Genomic DNA, 15,130 nt, shown 5'->3' on the forward strand with positions numbered 1-15,130 from the left:
TTATACTCGAATAGCTTAACTTTGTATGTATGCAGTTAGCGACAGTCTGCAGATAGGACACGGCAGCGGGCTAATGACGGAATGCAGTTTCCTGCCTTCACATGTCATTTATTTTGTCCTTGATTTTCATGTATTATGTGTTCACCTCGATGACAAAGCAAGGTTATTTTTTCACGTCTGATGCACCAAATGTCAAGTTACAACAGCTTGCTGATTTAGGTTCGGCCTATACGAACTTGTTGATTTTCCAGGATCGAAACTTTGATTTGCTTTTCGTGTTTGTTTACTCGTTCATTCGTTTACACTCAGCTGTTTTTCGTTTATTCGGGGTTGTTTATCTGATCGTTTTAGTTCGGGTTTATTATTATTATTATTATCAAAAAAAAAAAAAAAATTATACTGATAATCATTGGACGGTTTCTAAAGATTTCAGCATTCCCCCCCTTCGTGTGTGTGTGTGTGTGTGTGTGTATCTCTGTGTCAGTGTGTGTGAGTGTGTGAGCGCACAAACACACACACACACACACACACACACACACACAAGTTCGCGCTGTATACTGTTTACCACGAGTCCAACATACGCTACACATAACTACACTGGTGATGGTGACGCTATCATTTATTCCTTACCCTACAATTACACTTGCCTGACATGTACATCGTTTGGCAACAAGATGGATCCGGAGTGACGCAGGCGAATTAATCAGGAACAGCATCTACTTGACAAATAACTGTGCATCATGAATTCACAACAAGTTACTTTGGCTTGATACATGCAGTCACTCTGAAATTGCTTGTTGCACAACATCCCTTGGGCAGTGGCCAGTTGCATGCATACAATAATAATAATAGAACTGATTTTTTTTTAGACAAACTACAATACATTATACAGTGATCAAATATATTTACTTTGTTCGAGCAGACAGTTGCTTGTTGCACAGATCGCTGTAACATTTACTAATTACAAGAACAGCAACATTGATGATGATGATGATGATTGATTATGATCGAGGATGAAAAAAACAGCAACAGCACCCTTTCAGGAAAACAAAGAAACTAATAGACAATCAAATACCTACTTTTCGGCCGTGCAAACCAGCGACAGCAAGTCCCAGCTATCATTTAAATAAATGAACAAACACACAGACGCCTGTCATGATGGCAACTTTATATATATACATATATAACAAACACGGTTGTTGTCATACAATTTTTTGATATTCCATCATAGTTTCCGGACCGGCAAAACGAGTCGCCTAATGATATAGGATACTGAATGTATGCATTAAAAAAACAACAACAAAAAAACAACAAGAAAACAACAACCTGAAGAAATCCGTGAAAGAGAGACTGAAAGACCGAAGAAAATCGTGGGAAACCGAATCCAGCAATAGCTAATCTCAATAGGACAACGCAAAATATGAAATATGATTCGGAATATAACCATGATAATTCAACATATCTTTTCTTACTTAAATCTCTCTCTCTCTCTCTCTCTCTCTCTCTCACACACACACACACACACACACACACACACACACACACACACACACACACACACACACACACACACACAGTTGATCAGTCGCTTTACTTCTCTTTCCCATTGAATATCCTTGGCCGGAAATCTGTCTACTCTGCAAAATTGCATTTTATGCATACACACGCAGGCGACATAATTCAAGACCCAGCCCTACCCCCACCCCCTCCCTTCCCCTCCCTACACACACACACACACACACACACACACACATGAGCCCATCCAACTGACTCCCACGCTAAGCACACAAACACACACACACACACACACTGGCACAAACATATTCACAGACAGACAGATACGCCTTTACACACACACACACACACACACACACTGGCACAAACATATTCACAGACAGACAGATACGCCTTTACACACACACACACACACACACACACACACACACACACACTGGCACAAACATATTCACAGACAGACAGATACGCCTTTACACACACACACACACACACACACACACACACACACTGGCACAAACACATTCACGGACAGACAGATACGCCTTTACACACACACACACACACACACACACACACACACTGACACAAACACATTCACGGACAGACAGATACGCCTTTACACACACACACACACACACACACACACACACACACTGACACAAACACATTCACGGACAGACAGATACGCCTTTACACACACACACACACACACACACACACACTGACACAAACACATTCACGGACAGACAGATATGCCTTTACACACACACACACACACACACACACACACACACTGACACAAACACATTCACGGACAGACAGATACGCCTTTACACACACACACACACACACACACACACACACACACACACACACACACACACACACTGACACAAACACATTCACAGACAGACAGATACGCCTTTACACACACACACACACACACACACACACACACACTGACACAAACACATTCACGGACAGACAGATACGCCTTCGCACGCAGACCTCTATCATTCATTCTCCACATCGGGCTAGTACCTCGTCCACTGGCATGTTTAATCAAGTGCGTATAAGATTATTCTGCTTATTTATTTATTCTTTTTTTTCTTCTTCTTTTTTTTTTTTAATCATATTCTCACAATTCCTCGCACTGTGCACACTTTTGATTGCTTTGCACCTCGCATCGTAGTCCTGCCAAGTCTGGTGAAGTATATAAGCAGAGGAAGCAACAAGGAAGGAGGAAGCACGGAAATCAAACCAATGAGTGTGAACGTTCGCTTATCGTCACAGTATTACCGCGGAACGAGGGCAAAGGTTTGAGACAGTGTCAGAGGACCGGGGGTCATTGTTGTGGCTGACTCAACTGTGTCTTCCGCCCCAATTCATCTCTTTTGCTAAACAATGATACCGAATGCTTTTGAGCTTTCTGTCCCAAACACACACACACACACACACACACACACACACACGGTGCTCGCACACACACACACACACACACACACACACACACACACGCACACACACACACACACACACATACACACACACGGTGCTCGCACACACACACACACACACACACACACACACACACACGGTGCACGCACGCACATACTCACGCACACACAAACACGGCGCTCATACACAGAGTATCATTTTAAATTGCAAAATGACTGACCATAATCTGTATCCTGGTTAGTTGACTGAACACTTGAAATCAAAGCAAGGAATTTGTCTTCTTTCTTTGGTAACCAGGAAAGTTTAACTCACTCAGTACGGCCAGTCCTCTCTTCTCCTCTACACAGACCCCTCGGATGTCCAGTGGGTGTCTGAATGACCCAACGTTTAGCTTCCATCGTCAGAATTGTGGTATTCTTTGTCAACATTCACCTCTTCAGTATAAGAGCCTTCCGCTTGCAATATTTTGATGATGGTAATTGGGCTGAAACGCTGTTAACGTCGTCTCTTTCGCCGTTTGTATGGAGAGAGTTAATTAAGGAGGAAGACGAAATGCAGAACAACACGGAAGGGGAGACAACTATTCGGACGCCAAATCAATTTTCCTGGTTGTTGCTTTCAACAGGCTGCGTTTTGTTCGCACTCAGTTTGCAGCAGTGACTGGGCTGCTATGTTCAGCTCTCCTTTTCTGTCCACATTTCCCCCTTTCTCTGTGCTGCTAAGTGCTGCTCTGGATATTCCCTCACTTCTTTTTTTTTTTTTTTTTTAAAGGTTTAATTCAAAATCTCCACCATAACATCATGGCTAAATATCTGAATGTAGCTTTATAGACGTTGTGACCACAAACTTCTTCTTCTTCTTCAGTGTTCACTCGTATGCACACGAGTGGGCTTTTACCTGTATGGTCGTTTTTACCCCGCCATGTAGGCAGCCATACTCCGTTTTCGGAGGTGTGCGTGCTGGGTATGTTCTTGTTTCCATAACCCACCGAACGCTGACATGGTTTACAGGATCTTTAACGTGCGTATGCTTGCATATACACACGAAGGGGGTTCAGGCACTAGCAGGTCTGCACATATGTTGACCTGGGAGATCGTAAAAATCTCCACCCTTTACCCACCAGGCGTGATTCGAACCCCGGACCCTCAGATTGACAGTCCAACGCTTTAACCACTCGGCTATTGCGCCCGTCTGACCACAAACTAAATTTCATAAAGTGATAACCTGAATCAATCTCTTAGTCAGAAGATTTCACAATTTTAAAAGGAAAAATCGGAAACACATGAGTTTCTTCTTTTCTTTCTGACACGGAAGAAAGCCCAGGCCTTCATATGTGTATAGCAACGTCTATAATCGCACAGTTGTCCTCGCACATTTCTAAACACTTTGTAAGAAAACATATGATATAGCTATGTAAATGCCTGTGTCATATATCGTCTGAGTACAACCCCCAAATTGAACAAGCATGACGGAGATCAGTAATGATTAATTACGAGCCCCGTTATTTCCCAGGCCAATATACTTCTTCAGTCTTTATATGGGACATCCGATGTCATGCCTTTGACATCAAATACAGATAGGCAACATAGGCCAAAAAGATGTAATGGAAGATTGGGCATTCTTCTGTGGTGTAATGCCCCACACTAATTCTCATTATGACACGAATTACACGAATGGCACATGATTATACACAACGGAAGTCTTGTCAGTTATCTCCATGTCAAGCGAAGGCAGGAGAGAAAATCCACAGAACAATACCAGCCAAGATAACGATAGCACAGAGAGCGAACAACAGCAGCTTCACCAGACGAGATCGCCGGCATCCTCTTTCGTCTTCGTCTTTGGGCAGAAAACTCTGCTTGGAACTCAGATCCACCGCACAGGCGTTTGACGAAGAAGCGTTGCAGTCTTTAGCAGCTTCCGAGACGAGAGTCGGCTTCGCTGTGGTTGTTACCCAGTGCTGTGGCAGCGAACCGTTTTTCAAGGCACTGGGGTTCCAGTGGTTGTCTGCGTCTTCTTCCAGCCATTTGTCGTGCTCGCGCGAGTCGACGCAGTCATCTTGCAGCATGGAGTCCAGCAGGGGGTTTTCAGGGATGGGCGTTAGGGTCAGTCCTGGGAACCCAACGTAGGGCATTCCGCTGGAACCGTTGCTGGAAAAAACAACAACAAAAAAACATAAGGCGAATATAATACTCAATGTTATCCACGGTTATGAGCTCTTTAACATTAACAGGTTGAAAAAAGGCAGGCAGAAGACTGACTTTTGAATTTTACCATTTGCTTAAACGATATCTCGAGGTTCTGATAGTTGCCTTCAGGACAGACAATCAGACACACAGCCAGACAGGCAGAGAGGAATACAACAAGGGTACCACACTCAAGCAGTCGGCTCTGCACGTAGTTCCTGTATACCGTATTAATATAACCCAGCTGACCCACGAGAGAAATCTTGCGTGCATGCACAACTCAGCTGACTGAGGACCGAGATCGAATTTGGAGGGTTGTGAGTTCGAATCCCATGTGCTCAAAGTGGACATGGATATTGTGGATGCACACCTTAAATTAATTTTATGTCGTTCTGTTGGTGACAGAGTAGTATCAGGTGGGTTCTCTATCTCCACTCTCCCGAGATGGCCATCAACGCTCGTCACGTCATCTAAGGTGAGGGTCGTTATCAAATCCAAATATAACTAAATAACTGAATAAGAAACTAACCAACTAATCTGACCCCCCCCCCAACCCACACAAAAAAACAAACAAACAACAACAACAACAACAAACAAACAAAAAACCAACAACTAACTAACTCACGACGGGCGCAATAGCCGAGTGGTTAAAGTGTTGGACTGTCAATCTGAGGGTCCCGGGTTCGAATCACGGTGACGGCGCCTGGTGGGTAAAGAGTGGAGATTTTTACGATCTCCCAGGTCAACATATGTGCAGACCTGCTAGTGCCTGAACCCCCTTCGTGTGTATATGCAAGCAGAAGATCAAATGCGCACGTTAAAGATCCTGTAATCCATGTCAGCATTCGGTGGGTTATGGAAACAAGAACATACCCAGCATGCACATCCCCGAAAACGGAGTATGGCTGCCTACATGGCGGGGTAAAAACGGTCACACACGTAAAAGGCCACTCGTGTGCATACGAGTGAACGTGGGAGTTGCAGCCCACGAACGCAGAAGAAGAAGAAGAAAAATAACTAACTCACTAGCTTTTCCGTCATTCTACATTAATGTTTTACACAAACCAAAGGCGGATCTCAAGGCCTGCTCAGCGTGTTGGGTTTATGCGAAGATGCAAAGTAGTGTATATGGATAAGTCCGCATCCTTTGACATATCCTTGAAACTGAAATCAACCGACCAACCAACCAACCAACCAACCAACCAACTAACCAACTAACTCACCTGAAGGACTTGGACCTAGTCCAGGAGCTGAAGGTATACAGCTGGGTCACCATGTTGGCGTACGACCTGCTGTGGCCACTCACGCTGGACAAGGAAGAAGTCATCTTGTGCTGACTTTTATTTTTCCCCCAGTCGTCTTTTGTCACACCCGCTCTGTCAAGTCTGGCACGACTTCGGACTTTGTGAGTGGTGAGATATGAATTCAATGTAATACTGGCTTCTTTTTTTTTTAATCTATTTTTCTCTTCCTGTTTTATCCGCTGTTGCAAAGAAAGAAAGAAAAAATGCAGTAAAGGAGGGTTTTTTCCCCTTCTTCTTTTCTTTGAAGTGTTATCTGAGGTTTACTTGTAAATGGCCACTTGCCATTGTCACAGTTCACAGTTACGGATTTCGATATAAGTTCTAAATTCAGTCACTTTTCACAACTTAGTCCATTGGAGTCACTTGGAAATGTGATCACTGTATATCCACACAAGCTTCCTGTGGTTACTTTTTTTTTTCTTTCTAAAAGAAATGTTGGTTGTTAGCATAAACAATCAACACATCCACAGGTGGTTGTCTGTACGCAGTTCGTGGTGGCAGAACTCAGCGCCAAGACTGACAGCTCACAGCAGACAGATCCAGCACAGAATTAACATGACACAAAGCAAGCCCAGCAACTGTCCACATTCATTATAATGTCACACAAAAAACCGTCTCTATCAATTTATACAGCGAGACACTGAATGCACGCACGTACATAGGACACGTGCTCGCGCGCTGAAGACAAGGTGTCACCATGTCAGAGCAGATTTACACTGCACATTTTTGTTCTTTTCCTAAAACAGGGTCCCTGACTAAACAAAAGTATATATAAATATATATATATATGTGTGTGTGTTCCACAGAACCCGGACTTACTGTAATCTCGCATGCACGCCCACACACGCAAAAGGGAAAAGCTCTGGTGAAGGGAAAAAGCTCTAATTTGTCTTCTTCTTTCCTTTCACCTTCACTGTCGTGTCGCCAGAACATGTGTAAGCTCACGGCTCTCTCCAGCACAGCCTGCCAGGGTCGTAAAACAGACGTGGACTCCGGCGCCTTGTCAGACTGCTTGTCACAGGACCGTCTTCTGCGTGCAGGAACTGGGAAACCTGCAGCAGACAGTGATTCATTTTTATGTCTATATATGAATATGTCTTTTTGGTTTTTTCCAGCCTGTCTGAAGAAACTTTACTTACAGCGAAACGTTACAGACAGAAATGACAAAAACCAAAACAAAACAAAAACAAAACAAAAACAAACACACAAAAAACCCCAAAACACACACACACACACACCCAAAAAATCGGAAGTAAAGATCTCTCTTTGTCTCACTCTCTCTGTCTATCCGTCTGTCTGTCTCTCTGTCTGATCTATCTCACCTACCGAAACACAACATATGCTGAAGCTACACTTCTGTTGTCATTATAAGATAGAACATCCTGTTTTTTTCTCCATGACATTTATTGTGAAAAGATGAGAGAGAGGAAGCATGAAAGAAATGGTTTGCTGTGCTTCATGGACGATTACAATTCCATATTACCTAAATGGGGAAAAATGAATGATGTATTTATGATGGAGGACACACACACACACACACGCGTGCATATATATATATATATATATATATATATGTGTGTGTGTGTGTGTGTGTGTGTGTGTGTGTGTGTGTGTGTGTGTGTGTGTTTATACATATATTAATAACTGGACATTTATCAGCGCTTTCCTCATTGCACAAAGCGCTTTACAATCCACACACACACGCATACGAAACACACTCAGTCCTCAACTCACAGTCATGCACAATAAACATATATCTGCGCATACAAACCCGTAGGTACAAAGCAAACATACATGCATCAATACATCCTTCCATCCATCCATACATACATTCGACGCACACACAATACAGCGTCACAAATATAGGTATATACCTTTACAATCAACAAACTACTTTCAAGTATGAGATAGGGTCTAGAGGAAATGCTGCTGGAAGAGGAAAGTCTTGAGTCAGATTTAAAGGAAGACAGTGAGGGGCTGTGACGGACGTGGTGAGGCAAAGAGTTCCATATTTGAACAGCAGGTGATGAAAAGGCTCGACCACCGTGCTTTTCTCTTTTGTATTTTGGGACGCAGAAGGTTCCATCATCGGTAGCAGAGCGAATAGAACGGGAGGGTACATAGATTTGAAAGATGTCAGAGAGGTATCAGGGTGCTGTTCCAGATATGACATGGTAGCAGAGACAGGCGGCTTTGTATTTGATTCTTTGCTCTATGGGTAACCAGTGCAACATTTTTTTTTTTTTTTTTTTTTTTTTTTAAAGAAGGGGTGTACAGTGTGCGGATCTGTTTGCTTTATAAATCAGTTTGGCCGCGGCAAAGTTTTGTACCTGCTGTAGCGGTCTGAGGACTGAGTGTTTGTAGACAACCGATGAGAAGAGATTTGCAAAAGTCTAGTCAAGAGAGTATGCATGAACTAGCTAGTGTTTTGCTTGCGTCGAGTGTGAGGTAGTGGTGTATGGAACTGATTCGTCTGAGTTCAAAGTAGGCTGCTTGATAGGTTTTGCTGATGTGATGCTGCATGGAAAGATTTTCATAGAGGAAAAAGTCAGGGTCACGGATATGATCAGAGAATGAGATAGAAGAGTTTCCGAGATCGACGGCGGAGGGCTGGGAAGTGGCACACACACACACACACACACACACACACACACACACACACATATATATATATATATATATATATATGTGTGTGTGTGTGTGTGTGTGTGTGTGTGCGTGTGTGTGTGTGTGTGTGTATTCTTGATAGTCAACAAACCCAAGATTAAAAAAAAACAAACCCCACTAAAAACATATACACACAGTCTGTGTTTGTCGGTATTTCTTTCTGTCTGTCGTTCTGTATCTCTGTCACAGATACATTTTTTTAAATATAAATACACATAATCCTATATATATATACATGCATGTCCACCTGCATTCATTCCTATGTATGCACTTGCCTATTAAACAACCTACCTTCTACTTACACATCTACCTGACCACCTATCTACCTACCAGTGCCCATTTACCTATTCAGCGAATGAATGATATATTCTGAACTATATAACGCGATTCCCATGTCTTCCCGAACAAGAACTTAAGCTTAACAGGCAGAAACAGTTGCGCACACGCGCCAACGAACAGAACTTTCAGGCCCGCAACTGAGACGCCATCGATTATCTGTCACCCAGAAAGACAGAGCGATATGATTGTTCTGGATGGAATCTCTCTCGCAGACACGGGAGTGGTACGAAGGGGTTTTCTCTGAATGAAGCAGAATCACGGAATTGTGGCATGAGGATAGGGGTAGGTTTCTGTCAGTTTTCTTTGTATAGTATTTTTCAGTATTTTGCGTGTTAGTAGCTAGTTTGTTTGTTTGTTTGTTTTAAAACACGGTCGCGCATATGTTAGCAGACGATGAATTCCGCATTGATGTGGCGTCTGATAAAACAATTCTCCCGATGAAGTAACTGACAACTTTTCGAGTTTAATTCTACAACGGTATAGGAATCAGTAGTGATGGAAGGGGCATTGAAATGTTTTAAAACATAATGATATGTATTCGCCTTTATGCTGACACCGTCTTCGCCAGGTATTGAATTACTGACGTTGAAAGACGCAAAAATAATAGTCTACTCTTTTTTTCTGTTCTCAGAGAAGCGTAAGAGATGTCCTCTAACTTCTATCTCTTTCTTTCATTCTTTTCATGCGTCAATTTATAATAATAATAATAATAATGGATACTTATATAGCACACTATCCAGAAATCTGCTCTAGGTGCTTTACAAAAACGCTTTTGTTAACATAAAACATTATATCTATGTTACATAAACACACCAAAATGTGACACCACACACACACACACACACACACACACACACACACACACACGCACGCACGCACACACACACACACACACACACACACACACACACACACACTGCATACATACATTTTAACATACATGTGTATCTAACAGCTACCCTAACACATACGCACACATAGGCAGGCACAAACTTACATAAACACACGCACACACTATACACATTCATATACATGCATGTAGTTATGTACACATACATATGTATACACACATAGTCAAGCACACCTAACGAAAAGGAAGTGGACCTGCCAAAATTGAACTTATTGCTGAGGGAAAAGGTGAGTTTTGAGACGAGATTTAAAAGATGCGAGGGAATCAGAATGACGGAGGTTATCAGGGAGCTTGTTCCACGTCTTTGGCGATTGAAAAGAAAACGTATACATCGTTGACATCGTCATTTACAGCTATCATGATTATTTCTCAGCCACTACTATAGTGCATTCGCTGGTCACTTAATCCAAAGTCGGTGACACCCTGTTCTGGGTTGGAGATATTATTGGTTGACATGGAGCCTGGGACTGCACGGAATATTATCCGAAAGTTCCGTCGGCAGCACCCGGTCAATATATTCTGTGGCGAGGGAGGATTGGTTTTCTGATGAAATGATTGTATTATGGGAACTGGCCCCATGGGGCGCGGGGCGTCTGACTCCATTTTGTCGGTCTCTCACTCGGTCCTCTTGGTCCTTTCTTCCATACTTTACAACTGTCGTCCCTCACTACACTTTGCTGGATTATCGTTTTTACTACGCCCCCCGCTTCAACCCCACCACCCCCGGTGCGCGTGCGCGCGCGCACACAGACACACACACACACACACACACACACACACACACACATACGCAGTGCACCCGTGTATAAATGCTGAATATTGTCCGGCTCAACGCCGGTCTGGCAGCACCCGGCGAGAATATTTTGTTGCTTGCAATCCTGAGAAAATGAGGCCTGTCATTGGGGGATTGGTCTAGTGTGATGCGTAAATTCTACCGCCCCTCCCCCACCCCCTCTCTCTTCTCTCATAGACAATCACCCTTCTTTTCATGATGCTGGTATATCTGACAGTTCGCACACACACACACACACACACACACACACACACACACACACACACACATTATACGTGCACGCGAACACATAAACAGGCCACACATTGCACGTGTACGCTCGGCAAACACACGCGCCCGCATACACACTCTCCTGTAATCAACCGATCATAATTGTATGGATTAAAACTTTGCAATATATGATCATAATACTTTTCCCCCTAAATCGTTACAACAGAAGATTCTGCGCATGTGCATGTGTGTGTGGATGGGTGCACCCGCGCGTCTCAGTTTGCATACTAGTGCATGTGTCACGTCGAGCATTCAACGCTCAGGGTGCCCGAATAAGATTCTTTGCTGAGACAACTAAAACAACTACTCTCTATGTTAACATTTCTGTTTGGATGAAACCGAACACAGAATCAAACACGCGCGCGCGCGCACGCACACACACACACACACACACACACACACACACACACACACACACACACTTTACAACAGATAAACATCCAATCTCCACATTGTTGTGGAGACTAAACGGAGGGATTAACAGAGAAGGACCTGATGGATCCAAAGGATGACTGAGGAAGCGTTGAGGGAAAAACAACAACAACAACAACAAACCTCAACAACATCAACAACGTAGGGTATGACACAGCAGTCACATTAGTTGGAATGTTCATCCCACAAAAACGGTCAACTTTTAACACAACCCCTTTCTACTCCCCCCACATGATGTGTATGAAGCAGAAGGCATTGAGGTGTGCAGTAACCGACGTGGTAAGTGAATGTCGCCAAACACGTATTGAGGGAAAAATGGGCGTTGCCCTTAAACCTTCTCGAGTCAGTCGGGGACACCTCAATCATATATCACACATCACCCCTCTTCTAATTCTTTTTCCTTCCTTTCTTCAGAACAAAAGACAAAGGACGAGGGCGGACAGTTTCTGATGGAGTCACTTGCTTTACTGACGTACACGCAACGTCAAAGAGCTTTCTCATAATAAGCGGAGTCAGCAAAAAAAAGAAAAAAAAAAAGAAAAAGAAAAAAAAAAGCGGCGACACATGGTGTTTGTACTCTCATATGAGTATGACTGCTATGAAGACGAACGAATACAAGAAGAGATACAGTATACACGTTACCAGCACAGTCTGCAGTTTGAGACTGACGATAGACAGATACAACACGATTGACGAATGTAACGTCATGAGTGTTTGCCGGGTTCAGCGCATTAATTAAGGTCGAACGCATTAATTCCCCCTCACTCCTAATCTCCACCTCCCTCCACTTTTTAGACTCACTTGTGTAAACAAAGTGAGTATGTTTTAACCCGGTGTTCGGTTGTCTGTGTGTGTGTGTGTCCGTGTGTCTGTGTGTCCGTGGTAAACTTTAACATTGACCGGCATTTTCTCTGCAAATACTCGGTCTAAACCGTCACACTACGAATCGCTCGATTTTTTTTAGTGAACATTTGAATTTGAAAAACTCGACTGTCCAGTAGAAGATAATGGGGAAAAATGCTCCAAACTGCACACTGAAGCTTTTCAGTCAAACTTTCCCCGTCACCCTAACATGTAGCCTTCTCACGCGAACTGAACGTGCGCGCGATGCACAGTTCAGTGTATTGACTCACATTCCATGAGATATCAGTGTGTATGCATGGCCGTTGGGCGCTGAGTACAAACGTATGCCACTCAGTCTAACTGAAAGCAAACAAGCAGCAGGTGGGAGCATTTCAAACGCCGCGCCCTTCATATCCATTTTCACACGCTCTTTTAACTCTCTCCATACGAAACGGCGAAAGAGACGACGTTAACAGCGTTTCATCCCAATTACCATCATCAAAATATTGCAAGCAGAACGCTCTTATACTGAAGAAGTAAATGTTGACAAAGAATACCAGAGTTCTGACGACGGAAGCTAAAGGTTGGGTCATTGAGACACCCACTGGACATCCGAGGGGTCTGTGTAGAGGAGAAGAGAGGACTGGCCGTACTGAGTGAGTTAAAACGGGGGCTTATAGGATGCATTTCGTCTGCTGAGGCACAGCACACTATACCTAATGACAGACGAGGAAAATGATGGCTAAGAAAAAGAAAAAAGAGCACCAGTCGTGATTTATCATTCTGTCTATATCTTGGATGAAAATACACGCTAACAAAGAACAACGCCGGATTCCTTACGTAATAAACGGCAAATAGAATGCAAGGATACTAACTAGAAATCACGTCATATCTGACTAACTTTAATCAAATCTGGATGATCATCCTTTAAAACTGACAGTGAAGAGAACGATGACAAATCGGTAGATACGAGCAGGACAATAATTGAGGTTACTGAGCAATTAAATGAGCATAAAGCAGATTATAAATGAAAACTGAGAAGAAAAAACAACAGCAACAACAAAGAACGAATACGCTACTTATTTAGACCATGCGACAGCACTGTTCTGTCTCGCCTCTACACGTTATAAAAGTTAATGCATTCAAATGTTGACTGCCTGTCGAAGCCTTCATCAAAAACAACTTGAAGAGAAAGATGCAAGAAAGAAGTGGAAGGATTACATGGGATCGTGAATGTCTGTTCACATCAGTACACACACACACACACACACACACACACACACACACACACATTGGTGTGTGTGTGTGTGTGTGTGTGTGTGTGTGTGTGTGTACAAGTGTGTGCATGTGTGTGTGTGTAAGTGTGTAAGTGTGTGTGTGTGTGATTATGAAACCTAAGGATGTTCTATCATGAACACAGTGAAAGTAAAGACAAATATCTAAACCAGTTCAACAAACATTCAACATCTGAGCAACCAGGTCTCCCTGGCTCCAACTTTCAGACTGAAAGCAGAATGTCGTCTGCCAACAAAGAGCAGGACCGCAACAAATAGAATCAGTCGATAGCAGACGACGTTTTCATCAGGACTTGACATGTGCGGTTTTTTTTGTTTTTGTTTTTTGTTGTTGTTTTTTTTGTATGTGCTGTGCTGACGTGTGATGAACAATTTGCTCTGTTCCTGTTTGCAGACTGGAAAAGACAAGAGACAGGCTTCCTGTCATTAGTTTCTGCCCTTCTTCATTCTGGTTAGTTTTGGTTCAGTTTAAGCCGTCAGTACTGACCAGCTGTCAGTTTTACCGCAATGATTTCAAACTGACACAACAGCTTCTCACAATACAAGTTTGAATATAAGTATGACAGGAAAACAAGAAATTCTGACACCATGTCTTGTGAATGTTCTCTCTCTCTTTCCCTTTAACATAGTTTTAATCTCTTGTCTTTTCGATTAAAGTGCGTAAGAGAGAGAGAGAGAGAGAGAGAGAGAGAGAGAGACAGACACAGACACAGACAGACAGACAGAGACAGTCAGAGACGGTATGTATGTGTAATAATGTGTGTGTTGTGTTGTGTTGTGTTGCCGGTGGTGTGTGTGTGTGTGTGTGTGTGTGTGTGTGTGTGTGTGTGTGTGTGTGTGCGTGCGCGCGCGCGCGCGCGCGCGCGTGCGCTCGTATTTCAGTGTTTCAGTTGAGACACACACACATACTGACAACAACAAGAAAAAGATCAACAACACCGAAGAATTGAGGGCAGGCCCCGGGTGGGGGAACGAGGGGTTTGAGGGTGTGTGTGTGTGTGTGGGGGGGGGGGGAGTTGGCCTTAGGCAGACTGACGGACAGGCAGACAGAGAGGCACACAAAGCTCTGTGTTGTCAAGTTCTGACAAACTGTCATTTACTGACAAGGCGCTAAA

General features: G+C 43.3%; 1 protein-coding gene across 3 annotated transcripts in view; it reads right to left on the reverse strand.

The window, feature by feature from the left end:
• Nucleotides 1-1,062: 1,062 nt before the first annotated feature.
• Nucleotides 1,063-15,130, reverse strand: part of LOC143292416 (uncharacterized) — a 24,572-nt gene continuing 10,504 nt past the window's right edge. For all 3 annotated transcript variants that reach the window (XM_076602666.1, XM_076602664.1, XM_076602665.1), the window contains exons 2-3: nt 6,386-7,518; nt 1,063-5,126 (exon numbers count right to left, since the gene is read on the reverse strand). In XM_076602666.1, coding sequence (XP_076458781.1) covers nt 4,697-5,126; nt 6,386-6,489 — 534 coding nt within the window. In that variant the 5' untranslated portion in view covers nt 6,490-7,518 and the 3' untranslated portion in view covers nt 1,063-4,696. The remainder of the gene's footprint in view (nt 5,127-6,385; nt 7,519-15,130) is intronic.

Source organism: Babylonia areolata, chromosome 18 (genome assembly GCF_041734735.1).
Source record: "Babylonia areolata isolate BAREFJ2019XMU chromosome 18, ASM4173473v1, whole genome shotgun sequence".
NCBI classification, from domain to species: Eukaryota; Metazoa; Mollusca; class Gastropoda; order Neogastropoda; family Buccinidae; genus Babylonia; species Babylonia areolata.